General features: G+C 35.7%; 2 protein-coding genes and 1 pseudogene across 4 annotated transcripts; all 3 read right to left on the bottom strand.

Moving 5' to 3' along the window:
* Positions 1 to 378: 378 nt before the first annotated feature.
* LOC121203466 (type III polyketide synthase A) lies at positions 379 to 1,822 on the bottom strand. The gene is made up of 2 exons (XM_041074343.1): positions 1,590 to 1,822; positions 379 to 1,465 (listed from the first exon to the last, which is right to left on the bottom strand). The coding sequence occupies exons 1-2, from the start codon at positions 1,780 to 1,782 to the stop codon at positions 498 to 500; spliced, it is 1,161 nt and encodes a 386-aa protein (XP_040930277.1). The 5' UTR covers positions 1,783 to 1,822; the 3' UTR covers positions 379 to 497.
* Positions 1,823 to 2,020: 198 nt separating this feature from the next.
* Positions 2,021 to 5,246, bottom strand: LOC121204492 (pentatricopeptide repeat-containing protein At1g02060, chloroplastic). 3 transcript variants are annotated; one of them, XM_041074341.1, is made up of 3 exons: positions 5,115 to 5,246; positions 2,832 to 5,025; positions 2,021 to 2,462 (listed from the first exon to the last, which is right to left on the bottom strand). In XM_041074341.1, exons 1-2 carry the CDS (start codon positions 5,198 to 5,200, stop codon positions 2,880 to 2,882), a joined length of 2,232 nt encoding a protein of 743 aa, XP_040930275.1. In that variant the 5' UTR covers positions 5,201 to 5,246; the 3' UTR covers positions 2,021 to 2,462; positions 2,832 to 2,879. The 3 variants fall into 3 exon arrangements, with proteins under 3 accessions (XP_040930275.1, XP_040930276.1, XP_040930274.1); XM_041074342.1 differs by having other exon boundaries at positions 2,021 to 2,333; XM_041074340.1 differs by lacking the exon at positions 2,021 to 2,462 and having other exon boundaries at positions 2,589 to 5,025.
* Positions 5,247 to 5,958: 712 nt separating this feature from the next.
* LOC121204491 (probable helicase CHR10) lies at positions 5,959 to 12,450 on the bottom strand (annotated as a pseudogene).
* Positions 12,451 to 14,157: the final 1,707 nt, after the last annotated feature.

Raw genomic sequence — 14,157 nt, 5'->3', positions numbered from 1 at the left:
GTTTTGATCTCTTAGTTCATATCGTTTTAGACATTGAGAAATAAAAAATAATTCATTGTCAATGCATAACAAATTACTATAATACAAGTACTCATTTGGTTATTTTTCAATTCTTGCTATGACATAAAATAATTGCTTTTGCTATGTAACATGTGTTCTAATAAATATTCATCATCATAATTGGGGTATAAAAATAAAATACACATTCAGTTTAAAAATAAATTCAATAAATTATTATGGATGAAATAAAGAAGAAATAGATCATAGATACCAATTTGAAAAGTTAATTGAAACTTGAGAGGAATTGAACATATGGTTATCAAAGATAAAGAACTCAATGTCATTTTCCATGTCATGTCAACTAAAACAAGCACAATATATGAATATATATATATATATATATAGAGAGAGAGAGAGAGAGAGAGTTAACAAGTTGCTGTTGGCATTATAAAGATTAGAAAACAAAGTAACAACTTCCCAATATGAATGTCATGTAGTTACAGGCTGCGAAGAAGAATGCCTTCAAAAGTAATTCCAGGACCAAATGCTAAGGCAAGCCCCCATTCTTCTCCTCCTCCTCTCTTCAACTCTTCCCTCATGTATTCCATCACATAGAAAATGGTATTGCTGCTCACATTTCCGAAGTCCTTCAAAGCTTTCCTGCTACATTCTAGTTTCCCCTTGTTCAGTTTAAGAGTGCTCTCCAAGCGGTTAAGTATCGCCGGTCCTCCAGGATGAACTGCCCAAAACATTTCATTGAAATCTGTCAAACTAGCCTTTGACATGAGTTTCCTGCAGAATTCCTCAATGTTGTCTTCGATCTTCTGGGGAAGGTCTCTGCCAAGTTTGAAGTTTATGCCTTCTTGAGTAAGGCACCCATCGATGACACTCTGTGTTCCTGGCAGAAATTGTTGTACCGCATAGCTGAGTTCCATGAAAGGAGATTCTTTTCCCGTTATTGGATCAGTTCCAATGATGACTGCTGCTGCTCCATCACCGAAAAGTGCTGCACCAACAAGGTCATAAGGGCGTGCTTTGTTTGGAGGTCGAAAACCAAGGATGGTAGTCTCAGAGGTGGTTAGCAGAATACGACTTCCTGGGTTGTTTTCAGCTATGTCTTTAGCTACTCGGAGGCCAGTGGCACCACCATAACAACCAAGGAAATAGAGCATTACCCGGCTAACATCGTTTCTTAAGCCAAGCTCGCTGGCAAGGTAAAGATCACCCCCAGGTAAGCGTATTTCACTGGAAGAGACATAGATGATATGAGTGATATCAGTTGCAGGCCTCCCCCATTCCTCTATGCAAGCTAAGCTTGCTTCAAATGCCATCTCAACAACTGCCGGGTTTGCTATTTCAAGCCTTTGTCTGATAGTTGATGAACCCTCAGTTGCCAATTCTGGGTATTGATCTAAAATCTCCTTGCACATCACTGTGTACCTAGTCTTCACAGTAGTTGTTTTACCTACCAAAGAGAGCAAAAATAGAAACACACAGATTGAACCTAATTATATCATTTTTATCTATGCATGTAGCATTGTCTAAGACCCCCATTAAGGAGGTTTGAAACAGAGTGAATTTTTGCTTACATAAACGTTCCAGTTTCTCTTTGATGGAGACATCTTGGCAATTTGTATCGCGTATATAGCCCTCCACCAAGTATTCTTGAGGAATTAGTTGCCGTGGAAAGGCCTTGCCGATGGCGAGCACCGTTGCCTTCCCTGGTGTGGAAGCACGCCTGAGACGGTGCCATGGAGCATTGTTATTGTCAATTTTTGACATCTTTAGGAGGGCCCGGAAAGAAGATTAACTGATTATGCTTTTGAAAAATGTTAATATTGTAGGAATTTTTCATGAGCAAGGAATATAAAGGAGAGGTTGGCCTGTTCTTGGAGAAAGTTTGGTTTCAAGAAAGCCTATCATGAAAAGGGGGCTTCATAATATTTTGGGCAAAGGTTGTTAGAAGTCTGAAAGCTCCCAAAGACAGCAGTCTTTAACTTCTTTGGATAAAACTAACTAATTGTAATTTAAAACATCACTTGGCTTTTGGCATGAGTAGACAATATAGGAACTACAACTTAATATAAGGTAACCTTTCTTCATCCTCTTCCTATGAATAAAACAAGTAACAAAACGGAAATTCAGCCAAATCTCTCTAATCGTTTCTCCTCTTTACAATATGTTCAAATGAAATGAATTTTAGGCCTTGAAGTCGGAAGACTGGGCAACTTGGGAGAATCCTATCCTTCTTTGCATAATAATATGTGGATTTATGGAAGACTTCAACCATTCGCCATTGTTTCGTAGTTGGCTTCAATCGTGTGCTGGACTTCCTGCAAATTGATTCTCCTATATTACTGATTATGGATGAACTCTGTGCTGAAAATAATGAGGCCAACTACAACGTACAAAAGTACTTAAAATTTGTGGGATGTTTATCTAAGAAATTTTTGAATATGTACCTGCAAGTTATGGGGAGAAAGAAAACAGTGTTAATGATAAATTATATCTACACCAAAGCAGTAGAGCTCTGTACCAGTGAAACACAGGTTGAAATTACTTGGAGGGCATCTTAAGCAGGCACAGGATAATACAGTTCATCATCTTGTTGAATCAAGGGATTAAGGGTATCAACCAATAAAATCTAAATCCAAGAAAGTAATTTCTTAGTAAATGCATGATGTCCCACTTTATGAGACATAACTGAAACTGGTCCTTATATTACAGTTTTGAAGAACTAAGAAATGAATCCCATCTGAAGACTCCGCCGGTTTCAATGTCAATACTTCAGACGACCCAAAAATCCTGCAGTTAAGATGCTTGGTCTATACCTGTTTGACACTTTTGGAAAATGGATCAAATAAAGACATCCGAAGGAATTATTGCTGCTGAAATTTTGGCATCCTGGTGCTGAATTTTGACGAAGCATCATTAGCCTGCCACTGGTTTGGCATCCTCTTCGATACAAACTCAGCTTCATTTAGCCGTCCTCCAGCTTGTAATGTGATTTTCAAATTGTCAAGGCATCTCAACTCTAGATGTTTACCCCTCTCCACGAGCTCATAGTACAAACCAAATGCTTCTGAAAGTCTCCTGTTGTTACAAAGACCTTCTATGACCGTGCAGCAAATTTCAATATCAGCAGTTTGGTGCTTTTCCAAACTAAATTGTATCATCTTGCACGCCTCCAAAAGCATTCCACTCTGGCAAAGGAAATGAACCAAGTCTTCCATCTTAACCATATAGCCGTCATCATATAGTAATACAAGAACTTGAAAAGCTTTATCCTGCATCCGTCTTGCAAGCAGCAACTTTACAGTCTGTGTCGAGAGATTGATATTCAGTCTAATTCTATGGTCCAGCATTAGAGTTACCAAACTGGCTGCTTCTTGGGCACAACTCTTTTTCAGAAGTTCTGCAAGTATGGAATGAACAGAAGATGTCTGTGGGAGATGTGAACTCTTCAGCATCTTCTCCAGGGTCAGGCAAGCAAGAAGAGATTCACCCTTCAGCAAGAGACCAGTAATCAGTGAGTCATAGATCTCAAAACCCGGTTCAAAGTCTCTTCTCAACATCAAGACCAAGAGCTCATATCCAGCTTCAAACGTACCTTCCTTGCAGTGCCCTAAGATTAAAGTCTTGTAAGCAGGAGGGTCTTGTCTCCCCCTCTTCAATAGCTGTCTAAACACTCTCTCAGCTTTCTTAGTTTTTCCATTAGCACATAAATACTCAAACATGGGATTATATGCCGCAACAACAGGTGTACAACCTACATGACCTAATAATATCTCCTTTTTGGCTAGCTCATCAAAGAACTCCTCTGCTTTTTCGAAGTCCGCTATTTGACATAAACTCCTGATTATAACACTATAAGTAGCTGAATCTGATTGTACCTTCATTTCTGACATCCTTTTGAACACATTTAAAGCTTCATCCATGTTCCCAGCATTGCAGTGCGCATTAATCAGCGTGTTGAATGTGCATGTATCTGGAGTAAATCTTCCATCTTTTCTCATTCCCTCCAAAATTTCTTTTATCTTATCATACTTGTGCACCTCAGAGAGCCCTTTAATTAAAGTATTATAAGTGATCTTATTCGGTTTCAAACCTCTACAAATCATCTCTTGGAAAACAGCCAAAGCTTCATCAATATCTTGCTTCATACAATACCCTCTAACCAGAGTAGTGTAAGTAACGACATTAGGATTCAAATCCAAACTTTTCTTGCTCATACCTTTCACCACATTGTGGGCAATTCCAACCTTTCCCACCCTGCATAATCCATCAACAATTGTATTATAAGTGACAACATCAGGATCACATTTAAACCGCTCCATTTCCTTGAAAAACCTAAACCCCTCATCAACCATTGAATTCATGCCAAACCCTTTAATCAAAATGTTAAAAGTATACACATCTGGTGTAACCCCATATGTGCTAAGCATTTCATCGAACACACTCTTTGCCATATTCGTGCGTCCTCTTTTAAGCAAAATTGACAAAAGATTATTGAATGAAACGACAGAAGGAGACACGCCGATGCTTTTCATTGTTTCGAAAACCTTGATAGACTCTTGAAATAACCCCGCTTTACCATAGCTCCTAATCAAGCTGTTAAAGAACTTGTCCTCGAGCTTAACAGACCCATTAGACCTTTTCTCAATTGAAAGCGTTAAATTACGAGCTGCATAGAGATTTCTTTCTTTACCCAAGATTTCAATCATCAAGAAAAAGGATTGGGCATCGTGAGGGAAACCCATTTGTTGAACCCAGTTAAAGAATTGAAGAGCTTTAGATGGATTTTTAATGAGGCGAAGTGTTTGCAAGACGGTGGTTTTCGACAGAGAGGGAGACAGAGAAGAAATAGAGGATTCAAGCTCACTTGACCATGGCGTGGAGTTGATGACACGAGCCATAAATTTTGCCCCCTTGGTTTTGGTCGATGATTCTGCTTTTTCATCCAAACCCTGATTTCCTTCATTGGTGCCTTCGCCATGTATCTCGATTCGACCGCAGGAGAAGCACCTAATTTATTGTTTGAAATTACAAGAGATAAAGAAGAAGCCAAAGAAAATAAAGTGGAGGCAAAGAAAAGAGAGTCAAGAGATATCTACCGGATAACAAAACGAAGCGGACACTGGTAAAGAAAAAGTTGCTTGCCGACACCATGGTAAGAACGAGGACTAAGCACCATTTCCATAACATAATAAAAATACTACAAACAAATAATTTTATTTCTTCCCTGCTGCGGTTGAAAAAATAGTAATTTTTAATTTAAAATAATAATTTAAATAATATTTAAATAATTTAATTTAAAATACTTTTTAAGCAATTAAATAAATTATTTGTGACATTTAACTTAAATATATAAACTGTATTAGAAAATTAATTGAATAAAAACGATAAAATTAATTAAATAAAAACGATGATTAGCAAAAATAAACATATTAAAGAAAATTAATTCTTTTATTAATTTACATGCTCATTGTTAAATGCTAAGTAAAAAACTTAAAAAAATGATTATTTGAAAAATAAATATTATATGACAACTCATTAAATTTTAATTGGTTGGGATGAAATAAATAAAGATATTTTAATAATTTCTCTTCTTTTTTTAGCTTTTGAGATTGAATCTAAAAGTTTATTATTCCAAACTCACCTTGTCCTTTGAGACCAGAAGTGAATTTGGATCCAAAAGATAGAGTGGACAAGCCCTTATACAAGTTGGATCAAAGTAATTGAACCAAGAGAGGAACAGTAGTCACCATGTCAGAGTGGCGTGTTCATCTTCTGTTTTTAATGGCGGACTTATCAACAATGTTAGCGAGAAAAATTTCAGGCGCTTCGTCGTCTTTAATGGAACTGACTGTGATCGAACACGAATTGATGAGCCTTTGATATTAGTATTGCAAGTGCATTCTTTACTGAAAGAACAACAAATTCATCCCACCAAATAAATGGTCCAAAGGAAATTGTAATATACCCATATCATCCCATCAAATTCATATATTTACAGCATGCAGAATAATTCATTGTACAACACATTCAACCTTCTCTAAAATGTCATGGAAGGAGATAAGTATATGAGAGCTCCTAACTTAAATTTATGGCTGGCAGACAGTTATGAAGGTCATGAACATAACACACAATACTCCTTCAGCAAGTTACCGACGGTAATAATACCTACAAAAGGTAAATGAAATTAGTTGATTAGATATTCTTGCAAAGAGAGAGAGATAGCTGATAGGAGGGGGATGCATACACAAAGATCTTTACACCATAAATGGAAGCATATTTTCTCAGAAGACGTTCCACGGTGTACCACTGAGCACGATCTGATCGATCTTGATATCCAATTCGTGGCATGTGGATTGAAGCTGTTAAACGAAGGAATAAAATACATTAGATGGCTCCAAATGGTTGAAGCAAACGAGACTTGGATTCTTCATAGCTGTAAATGAAAATCAAAATGATGCTTCATTTCATAAGCTGTTGATTTGTTTTCTGACATTTTGGTGGCTGAAAGCAGTCTTACATGCATGAAGGCAAGAGATCAGCCAACTAGATTGAATCATAGAAGTAATTTACATAATGCAATGATCAAGTATTTAAGAGACAACAGAACAAAAGAGAGAGCATCATCTTACTTGAATGTTTTGAAGATGTAATATTAATTAATGATGATGGTGGTGATGATGTAAGATGGATTAACTTAAAAGTCTTTACCAGAATTTTCAGCTGCTGAGAATGATGCCTTTGACAAACAACGTTCCAGATCAGGCATAGTGATGTCACTACGAGGAACTTTACGTCTTGGATTATAAGATTGAACAACAGCCAAAGCAACCCATAATGGTGTATTATTTTCCTTGACATCCTCTGCATAGCAGAAAATGGAGCAAGAGTGAGAAATTAGAGACATGATTAAAACCCAAAAGGAGAATTCTTCAAGTTACTTAGCTGACCATTGACTCTTATAAGATGAAGATCACCGAGATGAAGGTCCTGAAACTCGGATGCTCGTTCGTATGCAACAGGAACACTAGCAGAAAGCTTCGCCAGAGCATCAAACATTCCACCATGACCCCAGTTTCCAGAATTATCAATACAACTGTCAAATTAACATTAAATCAATGATTTGAACTTCCTAGGCATTTAAATGTCTATACGTTCAACTTTCTGATGGACCTGTGCAAATAAGTCCATAGGGTAAAATATTAACATGAACATAATATGAAAAACATACATTCTAACTTTAAGTGACAAATGATGCATAAAAAAACAGGTGTGGAATCACTCAAAATATTAAGGAACAAACTCATTTTCAAATGCTACATAAAGTGCTCAAAAGAAAGTTGATGCAGATTCAGAAATGCTTCAAAAAGGAAGTTCGCAAATGAAATTCAACCAGAACGTTATCTTAGCCATTTTAGCAACCACGCAGCAGTGGAGGCTCACAATTTAACAGTGACTTAACAGAGGCCATTTGTTTGATCATGGAGGAAATTACCCACCATCATTACTCCTGTAATGAGCATAATAATGAGAAGGCTAAGGTGGATGTCTGCAAGAAACTAACCTGAATATTATAGCAGGCACAGAGGGACAAACTTTTGATGGATCAGTACAATCGCCATAAACAAAAAAAAACAGAGCCAGAATCTGACAGCATATCACCATCCATTGGACAAGGATCTTGGACAGACAGTGAATGGTATCCATTAGCTTCCCACTTAGCCACCTTTTTTTCCTCCGCCTTCTTCTTTGCAGCCTCAACTTTCAGATGCCTGTCCTCAGGAAAGTTCCTACTACTTTCCAACGCCATGATTTGATTATCACCCGACTGTGAAGCTACCTTGAATTTTTCAACCCAAGAAAGGTATGAAGCCTCATCAAGACCAGGATCATTGCTGACAGAACTCTCTCTCATATGAACATCATGGCCATCCATCAAATACCCTGCATTAATCTCAAACTAGCCGTCATTCTTGCCTAACATTTGTTCATAACGCATTGCAATTACTTTCTCGGCCATAGCACTTAGCTCGGATGTCTTTAACTCATATGCTTCTTCATTATTGGTCTGAGTAGGATCGAACATATGCAATCCAAATATGATGGATCGCAAATCACCCATTTCAGCTCCTTCCATTTCTTTCCCCTCCTGGTCCATGACATGATCTCCTACAACATTATGACTAAGCTGCAGCTTCCTTTCTGCTCTCCGCATAATTACCTGCATCAATACAGCCAAGTGCCAGGAGTAAGTATAGTGGCCTTCAATTTTAATTGGTATATAAGATCTCACCTGTTCCACACTATGTTCCGTAACAAGGTTTATGGACAACACATGATTCATTTGGCCTATTCTATGTGCTCGTTGCAGAGCCTGCTTGTCTACCTGAGGATTCCAGTCTTGCTCGTAGAATATAACCTGTGCTATCAAAATTAGTTGGGTCAAGAACATGTGAATATAGTACTGAGAATATAATGGAAACATTTAGGGTGTGCTTTAGAACAACTTTAGGAGGATTTTAAATCCAATTTCTCATCATTCATAATTCCTTAATTGAAACACAAGTTTCTACAATCAAATCTCTTACTATGGTTAAACCTACCCATAGTTGATAGTACTTTGCAAAGCAAAAACTGGATGAGGAGATTAAGGGAAAGAAGTATCCTCGCTCAAAATGTTAGTAACAATTTCATACAACGAAAATTGAGAAAGTAGTCATCCAAGAAAGGAATTGAGATAATTTACAGTATCAGCAGCTACCAGATTCAAGCCAACACCCCCAGCTCTAGTAGAGATCAAGAAAACAAAAGCAGCATTTTGGTCAGATTCTGAATTCACACTCCCTTCAGCTGATTGTTTGCTGAAACTTCTAATTGCAGCAAACCGCTCTTCAGCTCGAATGGATCCATCAAGCCGCTCATAGGAATACTTTCGTAACTCTAAAAAATCCTACATTGCAATTTAGATATACTATTACACAAACATTAGCAATAAAGCAGAAGCATTCCTGTTATGGATGACTAACCTGTAAAATGTCAAGCGTATGTGTCATCTGAGCAAAGAGAAGGACACGATGCCCAGAATCATATAGCTTCCAGAGTAGTTGATCTAAAACCATAAGCTTCCCACTGCCCTGATCAGGAAATTTTAAGAGAGTGATGGGTGTATTCTAAAACTAGAAGTTTACTCTTTCGCCCAAAGCGATAGGAGTGGTGAAGGCAAAAGAAGATAAGTTTTTGACATATTCTGGTTCACAGTTTTTGTTCTTCTACAAGTATTATAGTCTTTAGTCTTGAGTCTTGACACAACAAAAAAATTGAAAAGAACTCTTAATTGAATACCTTTATTTTAGCAAAGCTATATGCAAAAGTGCAATACCTGAACAAGGTGTTCACCCTCTTCATATGGCTCAGGCTCAATGCCAGGGAACAGGTAAGGGTGGCTACATGCTTTCCTTAGTTGAATTACCTGCCCGGTAAAATTTTAAACGTTTTAAAAATAGAGCAGAAGAATAAAGAAAATTGTCTGAAAGCATGTAGGGTGCAAAATAACTTCTGATGAGGAATAATAAGTAAGATGACTAAGTGTCAAATTAATCAATGCTTTTAAAAAGATTTAAAAGTAGGGGCATTGAAACATATAAGGAATGCCTTGAGAAATTGATGCCCTAAAATGGGTTATTTTCATCCAACAGATAGAAGAACTTAGAACTATAATTTTTGCAGCATCTCAAGGACCAGAAGCAGACTTATACAATACAACTGTTACATGAGAAAAGGCACCAGTTACTAGGGTTAACAATAGGAGTAGTTGGTGTTACATGAGAAAAAGCATCAGTACTATGGTTAACAATAGGAGTAGAACTGGTATTCTTGAGAAATAGCACTATTTAGAAAGTTAACAATAAGAGCAGAACAGGTTTACATGAGAAAAACACTACTTAGAAGAGTTAATAATCTGTAGCTCAATGATTAACATCAAATCATCATGTAACATAGTTTGTTGGATCTATCAACTCATTAGCTACCACTCTCCAAGACCTTGGTAAGTAGATTTTTCAGCAGTGGAATAATATTGGTCCCTTATAAGACTTTGATAACTCGAAAGGAAGCATAGTATATTGACAACTCCGATATGAACTTCCAGCATGAGACATGAAGCGATTTATATAATGCTTAAGAAATGAAGGAACGACAGCCTTGGTATTCATATTACAAAGTAAATGTAAAAGCTTATAAGTGAGCATCAAAGCTGAGAAGTTAGGAATCTAACATACAATATTTTGTAAAGAATGATGGCTACATGAGCCAGAAGATAAAGCAAGAAGTTTTGGAAGCTCCTTTCTTAATATTGAAGTATACACCTTCTTTTGCAGGCTAACTAATGGAGCCATCCTATAGAAATAAAATAAAAAAACACATTAGCATAAGAAACTTGTAAGTTTTTAAAAAGTCAACATAGAACTTACACAGTAATCTCAGTAAGAGGCGGGAGTACTAGATTTCCAGACTCAATAAGTTTAGCTTTTGTCCGTCGAAGCATAAAAGCTTGCAATATATACTTTAAACTCTTAAACAACTCCTTGGACTTAGATGATGTACTATCTGGTAAAAGGAACCCCAGAAAAGGTGTAAGATGTGTGCCATGAATCCCCTTATAAAGTCATTATGTCCATGTAAAAGCCAACATAAGGTAAGAAGGCAGCAATAGGCATTATGTAATAAAAAGGTCCTCAAAAGTCATAAATGCTTAATTTCAAGAAAGAAGCAGATATAAGAATAGATTTCAATCCATGAAAAAAAATGCCAGAGTTTTGAACTGAGGGAAGCAAGAATATCAAACCCTTGATTCAAAGATATACACCATGCTCTGAAAGGACAAAACGTAGATTCAGATGAGGCCTAAAGTTAAACAACCAATATAGTAAATACCAAAGACAACCTGATGAAATATCTCCAGCTTCTTCGAATAAAGAAAGAAACTGGTTTAGGGTTCCAAACACCGAGGGCATACAAAAGTGCATCAAAGCCCAGAGTTCAGTGAGATTGTTCTGAATAGGAGTACCAGTCATCAACAACCGTCTTGGCATAATAAACCTATCGTTAAGGACATTATACAGTACCTGTCAAGATCTACAAATTAGAATGTCTTATTTAAGCAATTATATCAAACTTACTTAGAAATTAATATATAAACTACAATACCATAAAAGAAATATGAAGAAGAACATTAAAAGATATATCTTGCTATCTTAACCATACGCTGGAAGGATTTTTAAGCCTTTGAGCTTCATCTATTACAGCATAATGCCAGGGTATTTGAGAGAGAAAATCTTGATCGATCAATGCTATGTCATATGTTGTTAAGAGCACATCAAAGGGTAAGGATGGAACCTACAACATACGGGAAGCTTCCTCAAACAAGTTGGTAAGAGACAACTGATGTTTCAATACACTCAGTACCAGAACAAAACAACTACTTTGGCGGACAGATTTCAAACATAATGCAAACACATAGCAAGAAACTCACATTTGATGATGACTTCTCTTTCACGTGCTCATATATAGTCTTAAGTAGACTTCGCCGGTGTTCTTTGTCACCGACATACCTAAGAACTTCTAATTTAGGCGTAAATTTAACTATCTCTGACACCCAGCCGTCTGTTACACTTAAGGGACAAAGCACCACTACAATATAATTTTGACAACAATGAGAAATCAAGGTATATATATATATATATATAAGCCCAGCCACCTCAAAATTCTTAAAATCAAACCAAAAGTTCCAACTCACAAAATGGCCCTGGTGACTTCTGATGGACCTTCAAATAGCTCAAGAAGGAAATAGCTTGAAGAGTCTTCCCCAATCCCATCTGTCAACCATTGTCAAATTACGGAAATTATTATATACAAAAGTTTAGTGGGAGAATTACCGCTATATTTACAAATTTTAATTCAATTTTGAAAAAGGAACAAACCTCATCCCCTGCAATATGAATTCAAGAAATAGAAAAAAAAACTTACATGTTAGAAGCTAAATTTTTCAATGGTAATGATTTCAGAACTAAAAAGACAAAAAAGGAGCTACCAAGAACGACGTTGACGCCAAGAACATATCTCCTAACAAGCCAAGACACTCCGTCGACTTGGTGAGGTTTTAGCGTCGCGGTGACTCCAAACTCTACACAATCCACCGTATCGTCTCCGGCGCGTTCATCGTACGCGAGGACGATTTTGGCCGCGGCTTTAAGCCTCTGTTCGTAATTCAAGAAGCTGTTTTCATCAGATTTGTTGTTTTGTGAAATTGGAAGGAGTTTCCGGGTTTTAGATTTGGCGGCCGATTTCAAAAAAAGGGAAAGCGTGGAAGGAAAGCTAAAAAGTTTCAACGGCGCCGATCCACGTGGCTGCAATCCAGGTTCAGCGAGTCTTAGGTGGAAAGCATGTTTTAAATGCTATAACGCCCGGCCCAAATATAACCCAGTAGAGAACAAATAAGAAAATTCCATAAAATAATAATATTTAGGTAGGTAAAATTTCCGTTTGTTTGGTTTTCGTAGTCATCACTAAATTCTTAACGGGTTAACTCTAAAATGCTTTAAGTTATATTTTAATTATTTATATTTAAAATATTATATTTTAATCACTTATATAACTGTGTTACAATATTTTAGTCATTGAATGTTGATTTTTATTGACAGTGTAATAGTAAGTTGATGTAACACGTTAAATTATTATTCTAAACAAAAATTTTAGGTTAAATCATACAATTGGTCACTATATTTTTTTGTTTTGAGCAATTTATTTTTTTCTTTTATATTTTTTAACTTTTTTTTTGTTCTCTTCTCTATCTCCCTCTGTTTTCCTCCCTTTTTTATTTTTTTAATGTAATTTTTCTATGTTTTTCATTTGTTAAAAATAGCCTCATACTTTTTTTAAACAATTTAAATTGGGAAAATCAATCAAAGAGACGGAGAAGCAAAAGAGAATGGAAAATAAAGAAAAAAAGAAGAAGTTAAAAGAACATAAAAGAAAAAATTAAATTGCTCAAAAAAAATATGGGGATCAATTGTATAATTTAACCTAAATTTTTTTTTGAAATGATGATTTAACTTGACACATCAGCTTACGATTACAGCGTTAACGATAATTAACGGTTCAATAACTAAAATATTACAACAAGTTAACGTAAGTGACTAAAACATTGTAACAGCCTAATTTTCAGTGGTGTCGAAAACAGTGATTCGAGATCACTAAATCTGACAAGTGAATTGAAAGTTTAATAAATTAAAATAAAGGAGCCAAGTGTGGCATTAAAAATATTTTTAAATTAGTGAATTTTGTGATTTGAAAGGAAATTATTAGGAAATCGGGTCAAAAACGAGGTATCGAGACCTCGAAATATTTATGGAGTGTTATTGAGTTAGTATTAAAGTTTCGTTAGAAAATTTTAATGTTTTGATAGTTAATTAATTAAAAAAGATTAAATTGTAAAAGGTGCAAAATTTGTTAAATAGTGATAAATAGCTTAAGTGCCTAATAAGGAGGGATTTAAAAGCAAATTAGACCCAAATTATATAGGCTGGACGGTTTGGACAAGAAAATTAGCAAGAAAGTAAGGTGAAATAAGGGTAAAATTGGAAATTTTGCAAATTAAACCAATAAAACAAAGACAAAATTGAAAAATCTAGAGATTTCATCATTTTTCTTCAGCAAAAAGTCATAGAAGGTCTGGAATAAGCTGGTTTTTCATATTTCTGCACCATGTGAGTTCAATTCTTGCTTTTTATTTGTAATTTTTATGTTTTGTGACTTTTACAATTAGGTCCAACTGTTGAATTCATTAGTTTTTGATTCTGTAAGTGAAATTGAAAGTTTCCATGGATAATTGTTGTATGTTTGTGATGAATTATCATGGATTTGAAGCTTTAATTTTATTATATGATGATTTTATTAAGTGATTTTAATAGAAAATGATTTTTAGGACCTAATTGTGAAAAATTTGTGAAAGTTTGGTGCTAAAATTATGATTTTCAAAGGTTTTGTAGTATCTTAGAATGATGAAATAAATTTTTAATTGATAAAATTTAGTTCAATTGATGGGTGAATTGTTTAGGGACTAAATTGTAAAAATTGTGAAATTTA

This window comes from Gossypium hirsutum, chromosome A08 (assembly GCF_007990345.1).
Source record: "Gossypium hirsutum isolate 1008001.06 chromosome A08, Gossypium_hirsutum_v2.1, whole genome shotgun sequence".
Classification (NCBI taxonomy): Eukaryota; Viridiplantae; Streptophyta; class Magnoliopsida; order Malvales; family Malvaceae; genus Gossypium; species Gossypium hirsutum.
This window is presented reverse-complemented; position numbering and strand designations above follow the sequence as displayed.

What these genes read in the sequence shown, in the direction of transcription:
- LOC121204492 (XM_041074341.1), bottom strand. Translation starts at nt 5,200, where the DNA reads ATGGAAATGGTGCTTAGTCCTCGTTCTTACCATGGTGTCGGCAAGCAA. An exon ending in CCGCTTCGTTTTGTTATCCG is followed by an intron (nt 5,026 to 5,114) that starts GTAGATATCTCT and finishes ACAATAAATTAG; the next exon opens with GTGCTTCTCCTGCGGTCGAA.
- LOC121203466 (XM_041074343.1), bottom strand. Translation starts at nt 1,782, where the DNA reads ATGTCAAAAATTGACAATAACAATGCTCCATGGCACCGTCTCAGGCGT. An exon ending in AGAGAAACTGGAACGTTTAT is followed by an intron (nt 1,466 to 1,589) that starts GTAAGCAAAAAT and finishes TCTCTTTGGTAG; the next exon opens with GTAAAACAACTACTGTGAAG.